Below are 26,045 nucleotides of genomic sequence, written 5' to 3'. Positions count from 1 at the left end.
TCTTCCCAAATGTCGCTGAAGTATAAAAGGAAATCTTAACTTTGTCTTAAGGTATAATTGTGAGTTACCTTTACCTTAAGTTACTCTCTACTGGTAAATTAAACAAACGGGTTGGTGCATCGATTTTTCAAGTAAAAACGGCTTCTTAAGATTTATTTCCTTTTGCAATAACTTGTGGTCTAATAATAAAAAAAATATACCTTTATCATAGCTATTTCGTTCTGCAATTCGCTTAATGTTATTTCATTCTAATGTAAAATTGGAATGGGACTTGAACAAGTTAGTCAGACGATGAGAGCAATAATGTGAAAAGCAGAATTCTTGTGGCTACAATGGCGGCAGGGAACTGATGGGGTGATGACGTCGGTTTTATGAAAACTGAAAACTTACGATCATTCTCCACTTAAGAGATAATTTTCAAGTCTAAAAAAAATATTGCTCCTCTCCCTTAGTTACTCTACGAATTCAATGGAACACTCAAGGCCATTTAAAACGAAATAAAATTATTTACATGGTGATTATTACACATAAGCGTCAAATATAAAATATAATCTGCGTATCGGATTCAGAAAAACGACATTTTTTAAAATGGGAGGTTTTGAATCATAAAAACTATGTTATACGTGGTCCATAAAAATATAAAGTGATATGTGATCAATTGATCGAATTTAATAGTGCTTAAATATGTTGTATTTATGCATTAAATAAGTAAATGAATAAGAAATGACATCAGGTGCTCCTTGGTGGAAATGTTTAATGTTGAAAAAATACTTATTATGATATAATATATCCAGTACTCAGAAATGTGCAATTTAAACTAATGATTTTACAATATCGAAACGATCATAGCCCATACTTTAAACTTTCAAAATTGACCAAGGACTAATTGATGCTCATGACAGTTTTGGGCTCGGATACTGGACACTGGTTCTTTGAAAACTGGTTGAGCTTTGCTACGTTTTAATTCAAGGTTGTCCAGCACAAACAGCCTGTCAATATTTATTTATTAGTTCAATTAGCTTTGACGAAAACCAGTCCAGAAAACCACCAAACAGCACCTCATGCATCACCGATGGCACACGTGACACCGGTAGACAAATATTCATAATCGGTTCAATCAGTGGTGACACTTCCCTTCCCTTTTCTTCTTCAGCAGACGAGGATGCCGGGGATAACGGCGCCATCCGGGGTCCGGGGGCGTTCCTGCCGGGGACCCCTCTCGAGAGCTCCCCCTCGCCTCACCACAACCCCTCCCAGTCCTGTCCCATACCGCCCGCACCGTCGCAGCACTACTCCGCCCCCGGGGACCCCTACGTCCCCTCTGCCCTCGCCTCCCTATACCACCACCCGCACCACCACGCCGCTCACCAGCACGCCGCCGCTTACAACGCCTACAGCGCCAAAGCCGCGGCGGCCGCCGTCGCTGCTGCCGCCGCAGTGGACGCCGCGGCCGCCGCAGCCGTCGCCGCCGGGGGCGGGCCGGACGCTTCGTCGGCCACGGCAGCGGCAAGGGCGTCCGCCCCTTACGGCGGCGGCGGGGCCATGGGGGTCGGGGACGGAGGGAGGACGGGCGGCGGAGTGTACGGATCCGGAGGAGGCTACCCGCCGCATCCGTTCGCACCTCCGCCGGGTCAACAGCAACAGCAGCACCACCACCACCACGCCCAGGCACACCACGGACAGGGGGGCGGGTTCCTGACGGGAGCTTCCGTGACCACTGGGGTGTCGGCCTATGCAGGGGCGAGGGGACACGCGGCATTCGAATACGGCCCGAGGTAGCGGCACCCCACTCCCCGGCACGTACACAAACACACGCAAAGTGATACCTGGGTCATCGTCGAGTCTCTAAAGTGCACCGCGGGGATGCAAGACGGAGGCGGACTGAGGACTTGCCCCCTCCTCGATGGGACCGTTCGGAAGACACCTAAGAACAATCGATTCCATAATGCGTGTCGAGTGATACTGGCGGACATAACAACAGGAAAAAAAATACCCGCAGAGTTTTCAATCGGAGCGATAATGTTGCCATTTTTACCGAATATTTTTCCATTTGTCCTCTCATTTGAAGGACGTATTCACTTTTTCAACGTTGAATATTAGATTTTAAAACGGTACTATTTATGTGATTAAAATGGATCAAAAGGCAGCTTTCAATTGTCATGTTTTAAAGTGTACGGTTCGGAAATCTGTCGGTGTTCTCACAGTCACTTTACTTATTCTCGTTATTTGATATCCGGCCTTTATTATCTTTACTGCGGAATATGTTTTATTATTCCACCGAAGCCTTATGTTGGCAAAGAAGTCTGGTCAAAAGCACCCAGGTTTACCAAGTATGCGTGTTCTATAAGGCGATGAAAGGTACTCTATGAAGTTACTAAGTTTAAACTAATTTCTTATCATACGACTTCCTTGGTTGCCTAATCTTAAGAAACAATATGCACGGAAATAATGGGGTGTGAGGTCTTAATTATTATGCCAAGGGAAATTGACTGGAGAAATTTGGGTCAGGAGAAGGATGAAGATGTTTTGTAACCAATTTACTCTGAGTAAGAAGCTCTTTCACGTTTCTGACCGGTTATGTCAAGAATTAAACTAAATTGATGCCTAAATGTGATATCAATGTTTTATCAATTGAAACTTTTATATATTATTTAACGATTTTGGTTGGGTCGGAAAACTTTTTTTGACCCCTGATCGCGAACACTTAAAATAAAGTCAATGTAGTGAAGACGACAAATTTAAATCCATTGGAGGAGGAAATCCATTCAGTGGAAACGCCTTGTCAACTGGACCGTTCCACGTACACTGCAGTCCAAGTGTCCTAGTGTACATTACGTATCTTTTATACAAAGTGTATGGCTGAAGTTTATTCAATAAATAACATTTTCAATCAAAGACGGACGGATGCAAAAGCTAGCATCGTGCGAAAATGTCGAAGATGGACAAAACGCAAAAAAAACGAAATAAAATTAACTCTTTCCTCGCCCGTCTCAATTATATTTTGGTTTGATTGTTCTTCTCAAGATTGAGAAAAGTGACTCGTGGTGAATTTAGACCACCGACGGAAGCATGGAATGGCAGTCCAAAAATGCACGGAGGGATAGAAAATGAAAGGACCTGACAAATCGCTCAACATTTTGTGATATGTTCAAGTGTGACGAAGAAAAATAATCCAGGAGAGTACACCGTGTGGCGCTTGCGAGGAATCGCTGCCAACCACTGATGAATCGAAGTTAAAATGGCCTCGTCGTACTCCTATGTGTGGATAAAATCTCATTGTGTAACATTAATGTGTAAACCCGGTGCTCTTGTTCTACAAGTGCCCGCGACGGAGTGCAAGTCGGCACCCTGAATCTAACCCCGTTCACGATTGCGCTTCCGCGCGCGCGGACGTTAGCAAATGTATTAACCTGTAAATATCAAATAAAAATTAGGGATGCATGTGCCACTCTGTTTATTATTTATATCCCCACTCTTGAATGAGGTCAGAGAAACCGAGACAAACGACTTAACTCATTATTTCGGTGTATTTATAGTCGTGGAGTTCCGTCGAAGAGGAGGATGTCAAGCGGTCTCTGTGATGCAATTCGTATCACTCCGCACAACTTTTTCGACGGACATGGATCCTCACTGATGGCCTTCAAATTGTTTTTATTTCCAAGGTGAATACTTAAAAAAATCATGTTGTTTCCCTTGTGCGGTAGAAAGAGAGAGAGGGGGGAGCGGGAGATTTCAATCGGCAGATTGATCTTACGCAGAGCCGACATGTAGACCTCCGTTCGCAATACACTCACTGCAGCCCCTTAAGGTAGCTGGACCGATTTTTCATGTGTATACGAATCAATGAAAATGAATGAATATGCTACTAAAGATCGTCAACGCACTATCATTTCTCAAATCTACGAGGGTCATCCGGAAAGTAGTACCCGTTCGTGCCGCATGAAGTGCTGACGACGCGAGTAGCCGCTGGACGAGGTCAGATAGCTTCAGTGGCTTGTCTGCCTTCTCTGAGCCAAGTTGCGTGACGCTAGCATTGCCTGTGTTGTTTCTGTGATTGTTTACAATGTTTAAAAAAATTGAGAACGCCGCCAGTTGTGAAGTGAGGGCAGTGATTAAATTCCTCAATGCAAGAAACGTTCGCCCATGTGATATTCATCGCCAATTAAAGGAGGTGTATGGAGACAATGTAATGGACGAGTCGTCTGTTCGGCGGTGGTGTCGCAACTTCAACATGGGGAGGGGGAACACACACGACGATGAGCGTTCGGAGGGACCGTCTGTCATTACAGACCAACTGGTGAGCTCAGTTGACGAATTCGTGAGGAACGATCGGCGCGTCACAATTGATGACATCTGTGAGCATTTTCCCAATGTTTCTCGAACAATTGTTCATGAAATTGTTAAACACCATCTGCATTATGCAAAAATTTGTGCAAGATGGGTCCCTCGCGTATCTCAATGAGCTGGCGGCGAAGGACTATGCAGCAGGAATACAGAAACTTGTCACACGTTATGACAAATGCCTTAATTTGCTTGGAGATTATGTTGAGAAGTAGTTTAAAGTATCCTCTTTCAAATAAAATTTTTTATGTTTGTTAATATTTACTTTTGTGTCTTTATTTCACGAACGGGTACTACTTTCCGGATGACCCTCGTACATCCAGCCACCGGCGCGCGGAGGATTGGGGGATTTGTTATGCTGGTATTCAAACAGTTAGTAGGCTCTTGATCCGGGATAGTTTTACGTTGCTCTGAGAGGTAGAAGTTTCTGCCGGCTCCTGAATACCATCATTAGCAACGTTTTAACTATTCGTGATCGTAAAGAAGGAAAAATACCAAATGGCGATAGGATTGTGAAACAAGAGTCGAGGGCCTATTCAGTTGAACGCGTAGTGAGTCAATAGCGATTAACGATTTCTAGAGTAATTTTTTTCATCGACTTTATCGTCATCCTATTAACTAGAGTTCTTTTATTTTTACATAATGCCCGTTTCTATTAGGTAACTTAAGAAGGATTGATACAACTTTTACAGGTAAATTTGATTTTTAGCTGCAGTTTCAGCATGGTTTCTTTAGTGTCAAGTAGCTAATTTGACATCCTGTATTATGTATCAGGCCGACTTTTAAATTGTTCAAATTCCAATATTTTGGCTTTTTTAAATCATGAAAGGATGCTCATTTCTTAATGCAGTGACAGATGTTGTTTTGTTTGTTAGTTTAGCCGCTTTCATTTCATTAGTTAAGCTTTCTTTCCATTAATTAACAAATTCCTTAATTAGAATTAAATTGGATCGGTTTAATATAAGTCTCTTTACATTTATTAGTTCATTTTGAACTCCATATTTGCATATTTGTAGTTTTATTTTTTGTTTCTGATGCTGAACACCCTACGTGATTCAAATAATATCGCTATTAATTTTCTTCGTGCTTATTTCGGCACGGATGGCTTATTCTGATGTTAAACATTCTCATTGCGCCTGTGACTTCTTAAAGATTTTTGAAAATGATAGTCTCTTAGGAAAAATGTATATGCCAACGGTTTAGTTTTATCATAAGTTCTATATTTTTTTATTGAAATAACTACAATTATATAAGATGGGAAAGTCTCGCATTGATCTCACTGTTTGTAATTACATTTTTAAGACAGATGATATAAGATACGCTAAATCATAAAGACCATACTTTTCTTAATCAACATGTATTAAATCCGAGACTGTAATTAAAGGCACTGCAAATGAGGGAGCGGAGCTCAGAATCGTAGTTAGTAGAGCTTAGTCCCTGGGCCCATGAAAATCCTGCCTCCAAGCAGTAGATTTCAGTAAACATTGATAATAATCACCGGTAAAACGCTATTAACTTTTCAATTCGTCGTCGACGGCTAATTAATACATAAATTCACACGCAACGGTAAAGGCCCCCATCACGCTTTTAGGTTAATCACAAAATCTTCAAAAATTTATGCCTCCAGTCTGTCCAGACGTGTTATTGCTTAATTTCATTTTAGGTTTATCATTCTTTGATTCTATTTGTTATTTTACGGGAAACGAATGGGCCAAATGGATCATAATTAATCCTTACCACCACATGCTAAGGTGCCAAGTTATATATTCTCTAGCGTGACACGTCTTGGGCTTAATTTAAGTGATTCACTAACAAACTCGCATTTGGATCCAGGAAAACACAAGCTCAAAGGATGGCATGTGGCAGAGTAGGAAAGAATGAAGAACAGAATGGATATGGGATAAGAAATTAGCGATCATAGAACTTTTTTCAATGCGAATTGAAAAGTTTAACCTGTTGTACTGAACCTATTGTGGTTTTCTTCCTTGAACAAATGAACTAAGTGATGAGTAAATTATTTTCTAGGATTTGTATAAGTACGGTGAACCTTTTGGCCGAAGGCCACGACCCATCAATATCTCAACCTATCCAAGAGAATTTTACTGCAGAAAGAAACTTTTGAGTCTTATGTTTATGATTAGTCGTGGCTTTTTTGCCTTCAGGTACATGGTGAGAGATGAGAATGGCTCTCATTGCGCATGACATACTCGAACAGTTTCTGCTGACTACGAGGTGTCTTCAAGTTCTGAGGTCTTGCCATTTTTTTTCTTACAAACTAACCGCTTTCGCAAGGTAAAACTTCTCTCTTTTCCAAATATTTCTTTGTAGACGCACGATATAAATTTTCCTAAAGTCGATATCATGATTTTATGGCCGAGAACATTTTTCACAGTGTTTCTCTTGCCCACTTGATAAACCGACTGATCCATGGCTTCTTGGGATTGCTGTCACACAACGTTCGGCCTTCTTTGAGCTATCGTACTCCATTTTTTATCCCCATGGCACCATCATCGTTTTTATCACTCAATAGACGATGGACAATTTTGATTGGAGAAAATCGACGATTTTTGACTGTTCTCGTACCCCACGATTACATTATACGCAGAGTAAAAGCTTCAGCCTTCAACTGAAGCTGTACAAAGCCTGTACCCTATACGGTGCGGTGATTCATGCCTTGTATTCATTAAGAGTGCTTGCGTATTTTAATGTCATTCACATTTTTCCATCTACTCTTATTCCCAAGAAAAAAATGAAATACCTTGGAACTTTAAGCCACCTCACATTTACGATATAATTATACGTGACGGTAAACACGGTTTGTAAATATAACAAAGAGACTAATTTAATATTAACGGAATGTGCAGCCTGGTTGAAGTATTTTTCTTGATTTTCACATCTAAGTCTTACCTTGAACAATATTAATAAATTATATATTGGCTTTAAATCAAGCAAATCGTTATCAAACATCAATATACTGTGGAAATTGTAGGAGTGAAGCTCTGCCAACAGTAGTGAAAATCAGGCCATTTTATTACAAGCACTCACACAAGCCATTTATTACAAGTGATAGACCCCACCTGTCACTTCTCCATTGAGTTTAGAACATTTGTATTTTTGTTTAGAAAAACATTAACTATTACGACTTGAAGGTTCTCCGACAAGGAATTCAGATTTTTATATAACCCAAAATAAAACAACCTTGTGAATGATTTCCAGTACTCATTACACTTATGGTCTATTCGAATTCGATGAGTAAAAATCAGTGTGCATCGAAGTATGGGTTTCGCCGAGGGCTGGAGACTCCGGTTTTTTAAAAAATATATGGCTTCAAAGAAATCATTGTAAAGCATTGCATTGCAAAGCAAGCATTCTTGGGGGCGGATATGAAAGCAAACGAAGATCGAGGGAGGGGAAGAGGGGGGAGGTTGGAGGAGAGGGTGAGCAATGGAGGCAAAATATGTTTTGAGGATTTTGGGGCGGAGGGGGGGGGGCAAGGGAGTAGCAAAGGGCGGGGTGGAGGATGAGAAATGCTTAACTTTGTTGCGGGAAGCCAAAGGAAAGGACGAAAGATGGAGTTGGCGATATATTTAGACACGCGTTAAAAGACAAGGCGCCTCTCTCTCTCTCTCTCCCTCCCTCTCCTCCAAAACTACGTTTCCCTTCTCTCCCTTCCTCGTCGCCTCTCCCTTTATGCACACCCTCTCATATCTACTCGACACCTTCAGCCCTTCTATCTGAGGACGGGAAGGGAATGGGATACCCAAGAGGAAACTGGGGGACGGAGGTGTCGAATTCAACGCCACATAGATGAGAGATTGCTTCGATGGAGTGGGAAAGAAAGGGTCGGTAACCCCGTGGACTCTATAGAATGTTTTAGGCTAATCATCAAACCTTCAGCCTAAATATTCTTATTTAGCAATTAATCCACCGACACAATTTATTTTCGCTAAATAAGCTCTCAACGGACACTATACATATGTATATATAAAACCATAAACACAGTAATCAGCCCGAAGGTCGGTTTGGTAGGTGATGGTAGAGTTCACCCAGTACTAAGCCCTATGCGGCGTGTGAAATTCACACATCAAGGTAGGGGGGCCAGTTCCTTTCTCTGTGCCGGTTATGGTTTCCCAAGAAGATCTGTAAGCCGAAAAGTCACATAGATTGGGTGGAGCTGCAGGTGCCCAGAGTGGCTTTCACGGGAATGGAACCCGGGTCCTCCGGTCAGGAGTTCAATGCCCTACCCCCTGGACTACCGCGACCCATATGTATATATATATATATGTGTGTGTGTGTGGGTATATATGTATATTTATATATAAATATACATATATACCAACACAATACCCCAAAAAACGTAGATAACACGTAAAAAGACACATTTCAGATAATTTAAGCTGTTGGCCTTCTCTGAGACCTTCTTCAGGACATACTAGAAGGTTTCGGGCAGAGGGAATGTGAGGTCTGGGGTGGGGAAAACGAAGGGTATACTGGTAAGAGATTGAGATTTCGTGGTGACGGTTGTGGCCGAAAATTTCAAAAGATCGGAAAGCTTATGTTCGCGGATTCGCGAGTGCTCACTTCTACATTGGTGGCTAAATCGAGTAGGGATTCTAGGATGCTTAGGAAGAAACAGTGGTCGAAGGAAAGGTTGCGTGAATTTGCATGTGAAGGGATAGGAAGAGAAGAGAGTGAGGTAGAATTACAGGAGTAGCGGTGATTGTTCATTTGAATGGACGAGGAGGTAATGCATTCGCCTATGTAAAATGAAGTGCATTGCTTGCGTGACAAAAGATAGATAATCTTTTTCGAGAGGTAATTAGCGTGCGGACGAGGTGTGGGGGCAATGAGGGGATATGGTTTGCAGATCTGATAATTAGACAAGTTTTACATCGGGGGCGTTTGCAAGTAGGGGAAATACTAGGAAATTTGTCGCGTGGGGGCGCAAAAGGGTTGGTGGATCTCAGAAGGTTTTTGAGATTGGCGGGTCGTCTGCATGCGAGAGGAATTAGGGCAGAGGGGCATTAGGGCAGTAGAGATGAGGAAGTATCATTTTCATATAAAATAGGAAACAGTTCTTTAAGAAAGGTTTTCAGTCTGGAGGACCCTGGGAAATAGGTGGTGCAAAGGTTCAGCCCTGCGGCAGATATGGGTTTGTTCTTCTGTGTAGTGTAAGGTCGCGTGGAGCGGCGGATTTTATTTTGTAGGAGTTTTATGAGTAACAGCGTTTGTGAAATGCTTTTCACGCTACCAGGCCATAAAAGCGCGGTAAATGGAAAATTTTATGTGATTGGGAGCCCGATAAATTTTCACCACAATACACATTCACAGATATTTTCTAAAATATTCTACGATTCAATCCTGAGTTCTTCTATTAAAATGAATAAAAGAAGGAAAAAGGACTACACATGATATCCTTCCTATGATTGATAACTGACATGGCAGTTTCTGTCGAAATATCTACATCCTCACCTTATCCTGAGAGCCCCCACATGGGCAATTGGCAGCGAGTGTTAGATCACCAGCCATCAGTTATTGGTGATAAATGCAGGCCAGGAAGTTCAGATATTGCAACTTATTTCTCTTAATGCGATGAACTTGAATTGTGCGAGGGAATAATGATTCATTATAGCGACTGGTCCTGAGTCGGTCCCCCTTATCACTGCGGTCTCGCATGTCAATATGATGCGGCGCTAAAATAAATCCTACTGTTTCAGAGCTAAATTCGAGTAATAGACATTTACAAGGTCTGTCGCAAAAGTATTAGAACTGAATCGATTTAAAAATGTATTGCCAGAATTAATACATTCACTTAAAAGTCTTCGAAGTAGCAGCCTCGTGCGTCCACACAACACTGCCAGCGGGTTTCCCACGCCCCCTACGCCTTCTGGAAGGCGGCGCCCGAAATGCTACTTAGCTCCCTCGTCATGGCCTGTTGTAACGCTTCAACGAAGCCACGCTGATGTTATTTCAGCACGAATTTGTGGTGGGGGAAGAGGAAAAAGTCTGGTGGGGCGAGATCAGGGCTGTAGGGTGGCTGAGGCATGGTCGAGAAGCTCTTGGCAGATCCGCGTGCGAGTTTCCTTTTATTTATCCGAGAGCACTCGCGGCACCAACTTGGCACACACTTTTCTCATGCTTATGTTTTCAGTCACTAGTCGATTTGCATCACGTTTAGTCATAAAAAGTTCATTAGAAACCATACTCACACCTTATCTGCCCAACATAGCTTTCACTCTTGCAAGATTTTCTTCACTTTTTAATGTGGAAAGGCGTCCTCAAAGTTCGGCGTCTTCTACATCTTCTCTACTCCCACAAAACAACTTGTGCCGCTGAAAAACACCCGACATGCCCATGGCAGTGCCACCATTAGCTACCTTGAGCATGTCGTGAGTCTCTTTGCCCAGTTTCAGGCATATTTTGATTGTGTAGCGCTCTTCCAATGACCAGCTCATGACGGAGCGTGCCGAGGTCACGTTACAGAGGTTTCGCAAACAAACGATCCGCACTCCGTGCAGACTGGGAGCCAACTGCCAACAGCCTTCAGCCTTGCTGAGATTTCCCTCCCTCGAACCCAGCCAGAGAAACCGCCGCCCGGCCGTCTATCTGGAAAAAAATAAGTCCTACTACTTTTGGGACAGTCCCTGTATGTAATAGATTAAATTGTTCATGCCATCACTGAGGCTCTAGCGTCTCCCAGCATTAAAATTTTCATCAATAATGTTACTTTTGCTGTTCATTCATGATGATCCTTCAGGAAGCTTTTCTTTGCTTCTCGTTTTATTTGGCATTTAAGTCATTCCGCGCAGGTTTGCAAATCCTTGGCGTGTATCAAGGTGAGGTCTGGCTGACGCGAGATAACATCTCCCTGTATTTTTTCCATTTGAATAGTTCCCCGCTTTTTGTTCATTGAACCATAGTATCCTTAATTCTACACTACAGATGTTCCTAACGTGCTTTTCCCTCGTTAGGACCGATGACAATATGCGACACCTTAAGTATTTTACTTGTTCCGCTCTCTGTGTTGTCAGATTACGCTCATATAGTAATTTTTTCTAGACACTTGTTTCATGGAGCAGCAGTAATCAAGACTGAGAATTGTAATAAGCCATCCGAGTTCATAACTTTTTCTTTTCGTGATTTTCATATAATTACAGTTGTTACTGACTCCCCTCAGAACTTCACAGTAATGCGCGAACTCCCCCTCATTATTCTCAGGCGTCAAACGAAAGAATTATGAAGTTTGTAAGAAAAAGTAATGAATTCTTTTATCGACAGCATATTAATATCCTTTACCAGCCGACGCCAACACTAAAAGAAGCGACAGAACTTCTTTTGGAACAAAATCTCCGCGAGATTTCTGGACTCGAAAGGACAGAAGGGGTCGACCCCTTACTGCGCGCGGTCCGATAAAGGGTCTCTGCCTTGCAACACACTCTCCCCTAATGTTTTCTTTACGATGCCGCGATAGCGTGGCCTTTGCGAGTCCCTGCGAGATGGGCGCAATAATATTGGCCCCTCGCAGAAGAAGCCGACTCTACCGTAAACAGCGGGAAAGAGATAAACGATAAGATAAGTTTCCACTCCGCTCTCTCGAGTATCAGAAGGTGCCGACACCGAGAGAGAGATGATTTTTCAGAAACCCTTAAAGGAAACACAGAGTTAGGTTATTTTTATGACTTTTCTTCGCATCTTAATGGTCTTTGGAGATTAAAAATATTCTGTTCCGGCTGTGAGCGAATTCCCAGATGAGGGACTCGGGAGACGGTGACCAGAGCGACCGAAATATTTTGGAGAGTGGAGAAACTATTGAAATGAATGGTGCAAATTTAAGTACGAAATTAAATCAAGCATCCGAAATTAACAAATGGGAACATTAAGGTGGCTTTCATTGTTATAAAATTAAAGTGATCAAATCCGTAAAAGATTAAATGAGTAATCATACGCAATAGGTAGCACCATACCAATTACTTTAAAATTTCTTTTTGCTCGTACACCGTTTTAATTTCTCTCATATCTCTTCTTATCATTTCGTGAGTCAGGAGTTTGATTATTTTTTATGCGCTTTGCCTGTTGTATGTGCTAAGATCGGTTAATTGCAACAGAATCGTGTTCGAAGTCAGAAAAGTATGACTAACCAGAAGATTATTTTCCTGCACAAGGTCATAAAATACCATAACTTGATCTATGAATTGTTAATCAAACTTCATGATTACTAATATTACACATTTTAATTCACATTCTATAAAATAATATTTTACTCAGCCATCAATTTTATGGCAAATGTTAGCTCGGAGACACTTTTAACAAGGCATTGCTCTTTAAACTTAACAGTTACAATGCGTGGAGATAGAAATGCAGTGCCATCTGATGACCGTCAAGATACTTATACTAATATTGCTTGATAAAATATTCCTGAGTATATTTATTATCAAAGCGATTGAGCAGTTTACCCGAAACATATCATCTGAATCAAACCAATTCCAAAGTTTTTTATTATTTTGTAGCCTATCGTACAAGATGAGTTTTGGATGGAATAAAACTGAACATGCCTACATTTATTAGCCTCCCCTATCAAGAAAAACTGGCACCATACACTAAAATAAACTGTTTTTTAACTACGCATAAATTATGCCTCCATTGACTCCGTCCATTATCCCTATCTTTTTCCTTGCATTTTTTATTCCTCGTATTTCTTCACACGCATTACTCCCTTTGCTCTTTAGCAGTTTTCAGTATTCCAATGCCATTCAACAGCTAGTGATAAAAAAATAGAATATAATACGGTAAGGTAAACTAATACTGTTAATGAGAGCATCCTAAAATATTTTAATGCATATCAGCCATAAAAGCCGTCCACTTGCTTGAACATGAGCGATCTTCGAAGGTTTTGATGGCGGATATTCATTCATCATCGATTGCCATTAAGGTGTTCAACCAATTTTAAAAGTTGATTTTTAACGGCCTCTAACGACTATTTATTTCTAATCATCGTGGGGACTTCCTATTTTTATCTTCACTCCTTCTGTAGGCCTACACGCTGTATAAAAACCCCACTCTTTTCCTTCCTCTACCCCGCTTTAACATGTTTCTCCCTTCTACCACGGCCTTCAACATACAAATACCTTTTAATTATTCCCTCCGTCATCCACTTCATCTGCCTTTTTCGGATTTACCCCGGTAACTTCCTCTCTCTTCGCCCACGCTATTTAAATACTCGGCGTTTATTTTCCTCCCTGCTCAACTTATTTTCTCCATACTCCGCCACACCCACATCTCTAAAACTTCCAATCTACGCTCATACCCTTGCATCAGGACCAAGCCTCACATCCACAAAGTACTATGGTCCATATTCAGGTGTTTACTAATATTTTACTTCACATGTTAAATCAATATGCCTGAAATCAGATCTCTCCTCGCAAATGTCACTTTCGCTATCGCAATGATTCTCTCTATGTCCCCATTGCAATGATATTTTTCCTCTAAAATACTACCCAAGCACATTAAATGCTCAAACTGCTCTGGTTTATCTCCTTTTGCCTACATATTTAACTTTTCTTTCCGTCTTCTTGTGGTTATTCATCATACCATACCTCTCGCATTGTTTCAATAAAGTACTGAATAATTACTGCATGGTGTCATCGGTAAAGCAAAATTTATCTGCTTTTACTCGAAACCTCATATTTAGAGGATATATTTGAGTGTGTAAATCAACTTTGACGTACTCTAACTACGAGAATTCTATAAATTTAGCCCACATTTAATTTCGTAACGCATTCAATTGCTGCTTCTAAAAGGTAGCCACGAAAAGAAATAAATCCAAGTCAGGTTGATAGGTCGTCCACGATGACATTTGGAGGGGGGTGTGGCCTGAGTTGTCAACGCAGTGTAAATGTTCGGATGACACCATAGTAGAAGACGAATAAACAAAAACATACTCATTTCTGGACACGGTCCTAAATGCGTTCCATTACACAAAAAATCGAAGCGACGAAATGTTTTATTAAGAGAAGGACATTTGAAAATTAAAGTTACAATTGTGATTTCGTGAAAGATCCTCGTATCCAAGATGAAAATAAACTTTGTATTGTAGTTTTCCAAAATTTATTCCGGTAGCGCCGCGGTCTGTTTCATTCTTCTGTAATATGCTCTTCCGCAAAGTTTCTAAACGACCAGGAGAATTTTAACCTTCACGATACATGAGATCCAAGATGCAAGAAGGACGTCCACACGGCTACGCGTTCAATCGGGCATCAATCTCATTTTCAAGCGCGCGCTCGCATTCGATGAGCTGAGGGATGCTGAACAGGGTTTGAGATGCGTCTCGGGGAGGTGGAGACGGGTCAGGGAAGTAGGGAGGGAGAGAGAGGGACGGGGAAGGATGCGGGGTACCCCTCACGGGGTGACCCCGTTGCCATCAATCAGTTGCCATGGAGACGCCCTCCTGCTCCTCCCCCGGAACCCACTCTCATTCCCTCCTCCTCCTTCCTTCTTTCCCCCCACACCCCACTCCGTGGACTGGAGTGAGAATTTGACATCGTTTTGAATGGTTCCTTTCTCTTGGAATGCCAATTAAATATATATTAAACAGCCCTAAGTGACGCCTAAAGGCCATTAATCACTTTGTCACTCAAGACGCCCCCTCTCCCTCTCCTCGTCCCCCCCTTCCTTCCCTCCGTCACGTTGTGCATTTTGAGGACTGAATCACGCACGGCACTGGCAGAGGGGGAGGGCGAGTGGTGAGGGGGAAAGGAACGATCCTCGGAGAGTATCATCATAGGACGGATGTCGGAACCCTCGTCGAAAATACACTGTGGTCTCAATCATGTCTCCTCAGCTGAGTGAGTTAATTGATTGTGAAATTGACAGTGGCGATGGTAATGAATATGCGCAAAATTTGCGACCGATTAGGATGAACACATTTAAAAAATTAATGGATCCAAAAATTGAATTTAGTTTTTGATGCGTCCACAATTTGAAATTGTTTGGTTATTGTCAGTGAATTATTTGTCACAATAGAATGGCAAGACTCGGTAATATTTCCGTTATTCAAACTATATAATTATTTCGTGATATCCCTCCGCTCTGAACTTCCTTTAATCATCTTCAATCTCTCTACTTACTCTCTGGTATAGCAGAATTTGAGACTAGATCCCTTTTATATAAGATTTAGTATTTAATAATTGGCATGAGAAAAAGACGATTCAAAAACTTCAATAAAGATTTTCTCACCGAATAACAAACATCCTGTCTGTTCTATCCTCTTCTTTCGAAATAAAATTATAATATGCAGTGAATTGCGACGGGTAACAATACCAGCAAACGCCGCAGTTTCTCTTTACATAATCGCCGCTAGTGAAAGCTCTCCGACGACGCTAGTTAAGCAATCCGTAAAAGATTGTAGAAGAGCTATTTTATTTTCAATCTAATCTCATGCGTGTAGGTACGTTAATGTTGCGTTCCTCATCCCTTTATTTCATTGTAGTACACCTTTTCTTCAAAATGTTTTATTTTATCCGTACTTTAGATCTCCCCATCGGCTTACTTCATTAGCATGGGGGAAATTTCTGGGTGGGCCAATTTCATCGGGGGTGGGGACCACAAATTGCGTGGTAGCAGCTTAGTTAATATTTTCTTCTTGTTGCTACCTGGTTCTGCATGAATTATCAAGGTATGGTGGCAGTCTATAATATAGTTGGTTGATGTTTATTTTGATCTCCTCCTATTTAATTTACCAGAAAACTTCTGTAATGGGTAATATCAGCACTTGTTTTAAACCAAGTTTTAGCTAACATGTATATACTTACATTGTAGCAACTTTAAAGTGTAAAACTCATAAGCCTTGACTGGGATGTACATACTTATGTGTGCACTACCGTGGACGTTCTTTTCAGGGATTTTAAGTGGACGGTTTTTTCCATTTCCCTCGCCCCTTAAGCACCCTCACTCTCCTTCATTACTTACCCTTTTCACCTGGTGCTGGCACCCCCTGCTACTCACCTTTTTGGTCGTATTATCCCGTGAAAGGGGCTAAGGTATCGCACAGTTTAACGACGAATTGATTGCTGCAGTGGAAATTCTCTCTGCATGTCATTCATATATTGCATTGAAATTTCACTTAAAAGTTCGCCACCGCCAGGAATTGACCCATCAATGGGTAACCAGTAGAGATTTTTATAATTTGGTTCATATTTGCTATTTTTCTGAAATTAACGTAAAACCCCGATAAGCCCTTCCTCAAGCAGAGCGTTCGGTGGTAAAATGAAAATCTTTTCATACCCTTAGCTAGGTAACAAAAAGTTATGCCGACCCTTGAAAAAAATGAGTACCTATTGCTTTAAACTATAGACATGACAACTTTTTCGCATTTGATTTGCATACATATGGGTGCGAAACATATCATGATATGAGATAGCTCTATGAATACATATGAAATAAAACCTATTTTTTCATTCTCGATAAAACTCTCCGACCCGAACCTAAATTTACACTCTATGAAAGGCATTTCCATGCCCTAGCTGCGTGAAAATTAAAAAAAAATACCCCTAACACCAGATATCATTCCGCAGACTGAAATTACCCAAAAACTTGGCAAGATATTAAATCTATGATTGAAGAACGGGGAAAAATTCATTTCAGGCATTTCATTTTCGTCAGACAAATGTCGAAGGTATGACCGCGTATTTTATGTAATAAAAAAAAGTACAGTTCTCGCAAATACGAACCGTTTCCTCGGTAAATTTACCATTCGATCATCTTCCCTAACTTGCGTCATCCTCGACTCTCCCATCGCAGAATTGAAAAAATCCAACCTCTGCTCAACCGACGACGCACGAGTGGTCATTTCGAGTGCCATACGAGGGCACCGTGGAGTTCGACGAGCAAATGGGGTGAAGAGCCCCATATCGTCGTGGCCCCCGTCACCGACTCGAGGGATCCGTCCAGCAGCGCTTGCGGCCGCGCAGAGAAAAAAGCGAAAGAAAAAGGGCCCTCGAGGCCACGGGCACTTCAACGACCTCCCCTCACCGAGGAGTGATGGAAGGGGTCAGCCAACGTGTGCACTGACTGCCTCCCTTTCGGAGAGCCCGCGCCCGACGTCCCTCACATGGAGGAGCAATGAAAGCGCTCATTTTGGAGACCGCCATGCGATACACCAGATGGAATAATTTATTGGCCCCAAGCGAACGCCCTCCCAACGCGTTACGTGGAAAAAATTATCGCTCCAACGAGTGACATTCGACATTTGTGGCCGGCGTTCGGGGGTCCTGAATACGCATAGTACGACAATGGAATTAGTTTTCGGCGTAAAATTAAGCTCCTCATAGTTGCACATTACAATGCTATTATTATGGAGTTTATTCTTTGTGACGATTTCGTCATAGGGCAACAACCTATATCTACAATACCCGGATAAAAAGTAGAAGTATGCTAATCCATTAAAAGTAATAGCAGTAGTAGATTTAGGAGAGTAGTAGATGTAGGAGGTCATTTGCGCCATAAGGGATGGATGGGAAATGGGGATGGGTGGAGAGAAACCCGGCGTTGGCATTAGCCTACTCTTAACGAAAGGCATCAAGGGGTCCGCAGTTTAACTTCCCATCCAACGGACTCAGAGTACTCACTCAAAGTGCTCTCCTTAAAGCACAAGTAAGGATCGGGATACCACTGAAAAATATTTGTTGGCTCCAGGATTTGAACCCAGGCCCTGTCGGTGGGAAGCCTGTACGTTAGCCACCGCACCTTCACGATCCCCTAACCTGATCCATGTTTTCGTGATTGTTAACTGCGCGAATCACTTATCCATTTAAACATTCGCTCGTATGAAAATTACAAAAATATCTACATCTGCACAATACTACTCAAGCCGCTGCAAGGGTGTGTGGCAGGGGGTGTCAGGTCACCACCCGTAAATTAGACCCGTAATGAAACCACATGCAAAACCAAATGTAACCTCGACACAAATATTAGTTTGTTCATGCCCTCGACAAACCTTAATCACAAGAAAGAAAGTATTTACATGCAACAATATTCAATAACAGGATACGTATATTCAAATTATGCTGTAGATGTGTTAAAAATATGGGTCTATTAAATAAAAAGAATAACATGGAGGTAGAAACAAGCAAGATATCGATAAAAATATATACACTAATAATTCTAATTATATCCTATGTGATTGCTGTCATGTCAATTATGATCTGTATTGACACAAAGAACAAAGGACATTCAAAATCTATCCGTTTACAATAAATCTCCCTGATTTTACCTTGGTGATCTGATCTACCATAGTAAGTCGGGGCCTTTAATATGTATTTAACATCCTCGGATAAGTAATCCGCATAAGCATCAAAATTTTCAGACGCTGTAAAGTTTTTGTACATAATATTTGAACTTATGTAAAATAATTGACTTTTACCCGAAAGACGCGCTCCCCCGACCACTTTAGTCGGAGGCGAGGAAGGAATATTAGACCGTGCTTATGCTGTCGCTACATGAATGCGTTATCGGGCTAATCTCATTTGGGAGAACGCATCGCGGATTAACGAAAAAAGATAGTCACATTACTGTTCGCAAAAATAAAACGCACGTATCATTGGGAAAAGAAAACTCGTATACTTGCTGTAATAAAACGTTACAATTTGGAGACGAAAAATATTTATGTACCTTACCCATAAAATATAGTATCAATACTTAATGAGTCGACTTCTTTATTCAGCAAAGCAGACTTAAAACGATAGGATTAAGAAAATCGGGAACATTTTCTTGTGGATAACGAAAACCTTACTAAGAGATATCGTAATAATACCCAAGCTAATTGAGAGAACAAAATATGTACTCGAAATCACTAGCGTTTCGTCATTAAGTACTTTTATCTACATTAATACTTGTATGTGCGTATAAATTGATGTTCAGAAAGTTTTATGTTCAGAAGAGGGGAATTTTTCCACGACTCCTGTACTTGTGATTTTTTTACTTGACACACTTCTTTAAACTTTTGTTACTTAGAGTGAACTAATTTTGTTTTGTGTCTCATTCAAAATAAATAATAGCCAGCTACTCAAGATTTCGAGGATGTCTATCGAATATAGTCAATGTTCAAATTATATCCAAGTACACAAATTAATGTGAGAAATATTTTTATCGGAACAGATTTTGCTTTCTTTCCTTACATGCACCAAAGAATTGTGTGAGCGATAGAAAACTTTGGGTTGAGTAACGGTTGTTCACCTGTTGTAACTGCGGGCAGGATATCAATTTTTTTAAATTTTAGGCTCAAATCAAATTCAAAGTGATACAAATTTAAATCTAGACTTAAAAAATAGGAAAGAATAAAGCCTAAAGCTTCAAAGCTATTGAAGTTAATGGAGTATCTTGCTCTCGGTATCTACAGCCACCAATTAGATATTAGTTGTGATGATCGTCTGATCAAGGAGCATCTAATTTGTACATGCCTTATATTTTTCAACATCCAAATTCAAGGATAACTTGAGAATATTCTGAGTTAGGCGTAACAAATGAAAATGCCTTCGGAGTTTTGATTTTTTTTACTTTCCACCAATATATATTTCGTAAAACCTATTTTCCGTTAGCTCACTTTATAAGCTTTTCCCACCCATGCATCTTCTTAGATAGGATTTGAGTAAGCTTACATCAAAATTTTTGACAGATTCTAGACCTAATTCTTCGGTTTGGTCAATGAAGTACCTGAATACAATGATGCACGTTTGAGGGATAACGTACTGCTTTCCAAACTATTCATCACCAACAGCTTATTTAAAAAATTCCCAATCCCAAATCTCATCTAGGGTCTTAGCATGGGCATTTTTACCACCCTGACTATAAATACAGGGCTGCACCCAAAAGTGGTAGGACTGATTTTCTCTGGCGCGAACGGAGCGGTGGAGGGGGGTCTGCCAGGCAGGGTAAGGTGAAGGGGGCTCTTAGCAACAGACCGACACCAACCTCAGTCACCTGCGGGCTGTCGTTGAGTGAGGACACCGTTTTTAGTGAAGCAAGTTTTTTGTCCGCGTCGAAAAACAAAATGAATCTGAATTTAGAGCAACGTTATTCCGTGAAGTTTTGTGCGAAACTATGGAAGACGGCAACTGAGACCCTCGATATGATCAAGCAGGCTTATGGGGACACTGCCTTAAGCCGTTCCACAGTATTTGAGTGGCACAAGTTGTTTAAAGAGGGTAGGGAGCTCGTTGAAGACGACCATCGCTCCGGACGGCCGTCGACGGCAAGAACTGACACGAATGTGGACAGAGTGAGGACACTGCTGAACACAGACCGACGCTTAACCAGTGAAGAAATTGCAGACCAGTTGGGTCTGTCTGCATCCAACGTCCAACGCATTATTTCACAGGATTTGGCCATGCGCAAGGTGTGCGCCAAGATGGTGCCGAAAATTCTGCCATGGCGCGTTCGTCGTCAGACAGCTCCTGGCCAAATACGGTGTTGCCACGTTGCCGCACCCGCCCTATTCTTCCCATCTGGCACCACCGGACTTCTTCTTCTTCCTCCTGATGAAAAGACAGCTCAAGGGACCACGTTTTGACTCGATAAAGGCCGTTCAAGAGGCTTCGACGAGGGTCATCAACGGCATCCCCAAAGAAAATTTCCAGCGGGCGTACGGGGAATAGGAGAAACGTTATACTAAATGTGTAGCAGCTCAAGGAGCATACTTTGAAGATTATTCAGTCGATGTAAGTATATCGTCAATAAAATTCTTGTAAAAAAATCAGTCCTACCACTTTTGGGTGCCTACCTGTATTCCCGTACGCCAATTCATCATCAGGAGATGGGCAAAACTCATTATAAGTTGTTAGATTATTAGCAGTGTTCAAGCGTATTTGGTCATGATAAGTTTTCAATGGTCCTCGCCGTTATACACTGCTGTAATTGTAAGCCCTGATTAAACGGCACAAAATATTGTGTGCAGGCATGATGTGTTGCTATACATGAGCAAACCTTTCTAAAAATGCATGTTTGAATTAATACTACTTGTACATGACTGGTACCTTAGCACCACCTGCCACACGCTCTCGTGGAGAATTATGGGATATTGGGTAGATATCGATGAAAATATCATAAACTTCAATACTACACACTGAAGCAATCAATCATCGTGTTGACAATTAATGTTTAATGCATTTTTATAACTAATCAAAAATAAATAAGAACAGACCAATGACACTTCCTTGGGGAACACCTGTCATAACTCTCCAGAAAAGAGATGTGTTTTGAATAGATTTCGACCCTAGGTATTACTTCGCAACCTCTATTTAATTTAATGCCCTCCCATGAAGGTTATGCACGAAATAAATGCGGCAGTTCTCCATGTCACAATCCCCGTGCTCATTCCGAAACTTCAAAATGTACATAAAAATTCCAATCGCTTCACTTGGCTACCGTTGGCATTCCTTCTATGAACGATGAGTGCATCAGTTCCATTACTGAAGACCTCCGAACTAATCCTATTTTAAGCTTCTTAAAAGTGCTTAAGTTCGTGGAAGGAAAGAGAAATACACGGATAGAAATAAGGGAGGCACATCTCGTTACAGATCGAAGGTCTGAAGGAGAAGAGTGTAAGACTGGCGTTCCGAAGAAGGAGGAGACATGGTGTGGGGAAGAGAAGGGAGATAGGGTGGCGTCCTCCATCCCTTACAGCCCCCTTGCTTTCTCTGGGGGTGGTCCCCCATAGTTTGGGGCAAGGGAGGGTTGGGGGCGGTGGGGGAGAGAATGAGGCGAACGAATGTGGTGGCCTCTAGCGATCTCTAACCGTTTTCCTTTTTTTCCCTACCCTATCCCCCCTCTCGTACCCACTCCCTCTCCCCTCTTCCGTGCCGCAGATGGCACCCTAAGAAGCCATCGGCACGCGAAGAATCCGGCCGCCTCCATGCGTCATTAAGAGGCCAAGAATTGAGTTATTAGCGCACTTGGGAGGGACGCTTTGGGGGGGAGGTGGAGAGGATATTGGTGGAATGATGAGTGGACCCAAGGGGACGTCTCGTCCGTGCAGAGGACAAAATATCGGTTCTTAACGTAATAGTTTCGAAAGCTTCGACAACTTGTATGATAGCCAACATGTGGGCGGAGTTGGAAAAAAAATGTGCAAATAAATTAGATACGGTGTCCAAAGATTAGCATTTTACCACGAATTCAAATTAAACCAATGGTTCATTTGCCTCTTATTTGGTTTATTGGATTCCTGTGTCACTGAATATGGAATAATGGAACGGTGTGCATTTTTATTGAAGTTGGACCATGTTTCGGACGGTGCTCTGGGAATGTTATAACATTTCACAGCTGGTGGAAGGGTTTTCATATGGTGTTATCCTACGGATAAACTCATAAGTGGAAAATCTCATTCTTAGAACGAAAAATACAGATTTTACGCGGAAAAATATTTGAATAATTTTCAGCGACTGTATGCCATGACGAATAATAGGATTCCATCCTTTAGTAAACTATACTCCTGGTGGTCCTTTCGCCTTCTTTGATGCAGACTCTCCGCGATAAACCCATAGCTGGGACTGTTCCTTGGTTTCAGACGTGAAGTGGAGCAAAATGTTTCGTCCACTTTGACGAAACGATGCCTTTAGTCCTGTGGGTTTCGCCAAATCAGTTGCAAATCGGTCTAATTCTTAGTGAAGAGCATTTATCGCCAAATACCCACTATATAAGAAGATCCACCATTGAGTAGTTTCAAGCGTGATGTGGTGGAAATCAAACATAATGAATAACTGATAGTAGCGCTATTCCACTGGATAAAATTTATTGTACGACCGGATTTCGATGTATTACATCCATTCATTAAGACCCACCATCTTCATTTCATTTGCGTGAAAAACGTTAGTCAAAAAGGGCGACTTTAAGCTTAAGCTTTATAAACAATAAATATCCCCTTTCTGAGTGTTCCTCCGAACCATAACTTTTGAGTCACATCGTTCCTCTTGCAAACGAGCTATATGTTACGTGGGACCCGTTTCTCAAAGCCACGAGTCAATTTACGGAGAACGCGTAACATTTAAGACCTCTGCGTTAACCCCTCTAAGCAACAACCTCAAATGAAGCCCTTCCGTCTCCTCTTCCGGAATCGAGTGAGTGTGTAGGGAATAGAAAATGATAAAACGCCGCTCTTTAAAGGGCATCCCTCCGCGGAAGCAAGGAGCCGCGATATTCCGGACTTCCTGTGTGTTCCCGCTCCCCCAAACTCCCTACCCCGCCTCCGCCACCCAAAAGAGGACTAACAGCCAATTTGTTGAACTTCATTAGCTCCCCGCAACACCCTGGAGTGGGCGATCGGGACTTATGGCGGGGAGGAGGGTGGTGGTTAGAGGCGGACTCGGGGTGGGGGAGTTCGGTGTTTGCGCAGGGAGGACAGGGGGGACGGGAAGGGGTGAGACACACTACCCTCTTCCTCCCACCCCCCCGTTCGCTATAATTCAACCTACCCGCTCCGTCCACAAAAACTATTCCCCTTGCCGTAACTACCGAGGCAGCGAGCCGGCGGCGCCTGAGAGCCCGAGCGGGTTGCATGCCCGACCCGCAATGCATCAAGAGTCGAGACTCTTCCTTCCCCCGCCATTCCCTCCATTCCCGGGTCCGTAAGTCTGTGTGTGCGTGTATGAGAGAGAGAGAGAGGGAACAGGGGTGAGAGGTTCGAGAAGGCGGGGGTGGAGGTAGAGATGGAGTGGGAGAAAAGAGGGAGGGAAAAGGGGAAGCTTTCCACGAACCCTGCTTTAATGAGGACGGAAAAAGATTCCGTATGTGTCGTCGGAGGGTGTCCGTGAGGTGTGGGCGAGTCACGAGAGGGGTGGGTTGGAGCCGAGGGGGCCGGCTGATGGCGCTGTGAGTGCGGAGGAGGGACTGCGATGATTCGGGGAGGGGGCGGAGAGGGGGACGCGGTGTGGTTGGAAGAGGGAAGCGATAAATCACCAATCAATCTGAGCGTGGCTACTTGGGTGGGAGTTATACGACCCGATTCGGAGTAAGGACGGGATTGAGGGGGTGGTGGTGGGTACTGGGGTTGGAGAGGAAGTACGGGAGGAGGGGCGTGAGAGACATTTGGCGGATCTTTGAGGCCACAGATCCTGAGATACTGTGCGGTATCCTTATTATCTCCCTCCTCTTCCTCAGCGGATCTAAGTTTCTCGGAGATGCATTAACTAGAGCGATGATGGTGAAATCATATTTTGATAAAAGCGTAGGCTAATACCGACGCCGGGTTTCTCTCCACCCTTAACCCTCTTCCCCTGAACATCCTACCCCTACTCACCTATCCCCTAAGTCGCAAATCACCTCAGCTGATGGTCACCCCTCCTCCCACGTATTAACAACTACCACTATTTTTTCCTGTTTTATTTTTACTAGGGGGTGGTGGTAGGTCAGTGAGTAGGCCTTTCGTCTGTCTATTGGAGGGTGCCGTGCTCAAATCCCGAATAAAAATTCCGGGAGATACAGCTGTAGAGTCTGATCTAAAATCCAAGGGGAGCGATTTTTCTGTGAAATCGAACTTCGTGGGAATTTGATTTCACAGGGTAGAGCCCAAGTGCCTAAAGAATTACATACATGTATTTCTCAGTTGGGACGAAGTTCTATCCTCAACTACCAAACTCCAACCTTTGGTTTGATTCCTGTGACTATTTTAATAGGGGGAATTTTCCGCATATCATTAATTTGCAATGCAACTACTAATTTACTTTTTATTTATTATATATAGTATATATATAAATATATATATACAAAAAAACAGTTTGTCAAAGAATTAGTAGAAAAAATCGAATTGTTTCACGATTAATTGAACGAAACAGGGCGCCACTATTTTCTATATAATTTTTATCCCATGGATGTACGAGGATAGATCGATTATATTTAACAGTACCAATCACGTCAATTTACCTGCAGAATTAAGAATATAATGCAAAATGTCATATGTGTAGTCAAGTCACATTTCTTCTCGGTGTTATGTGGAGCATCGTGTGTAGAACTCTCGCGACTTCTAAGTATTTCGATAGATTTTTCTTCCTTTGTCAAAATTATTTCATTCTTCATACCTTTGAGCTGTGTCACGGGAATTTTGTGGGAATTAGTTGACGAATGATATAACTATGTATATTGAAATGGAAATACAGAAACCATGGACAATTATCGCGCCATCGTAAATATGGCAAACGCTCTCTTTTTGAAAGTTGCCAAAAATGATAGATCCTAGGATTTCGCGCCTCATTTGAATTTTATCTTTCTAAACGGATCGCTCGAAAGTTGGAAGTTAGTTCGCGATAGCGAAGGATTTATTTCCACCGCGCTTGATTTAGAAGTTTGCCACCGTTTAGCGGAACTCGTCGCCGACCAGCTTCACCGAACACATTCACATTTGGCATTTGTCAATAATCCGATAATTATCAATTTGATCGAAATAAATGACGACAGTTATTTAATAGACGGTTGATTGGAAATGAAATCATTTATCACATATTTTACATTCTTTTTGTTAGACTTAAACGAATCTGCTGTCTTAGAAAAAATGACCTTAAGCGGAAACAAATTAGATTGTTTGATAACGATATTACTCAAATAAAGTGTTGCACGATACAGCTGATTTTTTTGCGATCAATGGCATAAATTATGTGTTGAAGGGTAAAAAAAATTCACGTCCACGGATTGCCCATGAAATCAGACACAGTGTTCTTCAGGAC

General features: G+C 42.1%; 1 protein-coding gene across 1 annotated transcript in view; it reads left to right on the top strand.

Moving 5' to 3' along the window:
• org-1 (T-box transcription factor 1) overlaps positions 1 to 3,441 on the top strand; it is a 96,195-nt gene extending 92,754 nt beyond the window's left edge. The window contains exon 9 of the mRNA XM_071592531.1: positions 1,154 to 3,441. Within this exon, the coding sequence (XP_071448632.1) occupies positions 1,154 to 1,779 (626 nt within the window). The 3' untranslated portion in view covers positions 1,780 to 3,441. The remainder of the gene's footprint in view (positions 1 to 1,153) is intronic.
• The last annotated feature ends 22,604 nt before the right edge of the window (positions 3,442 to 26,045 follow it).

The sequence above is a fragment of the Hetaerina americana genome, unplaced genomic scaffold, assembly GCF_022747635.1.
Source record: "Hetaerina americana unplaced genomic scaffold, ioHetAmer1.1.p SCAF_5, whole genome shotgun sequence".
Classification (NCBI taxonomy): Eukaryota; Metazoa; Arthropoda; class Insecta; order Odonata; family Calopterygidae; genus Hetaerina; species Hetaerina americana.
This window is presented reverse-complemented; position numbering and strand designations above follow the sequence as displayed.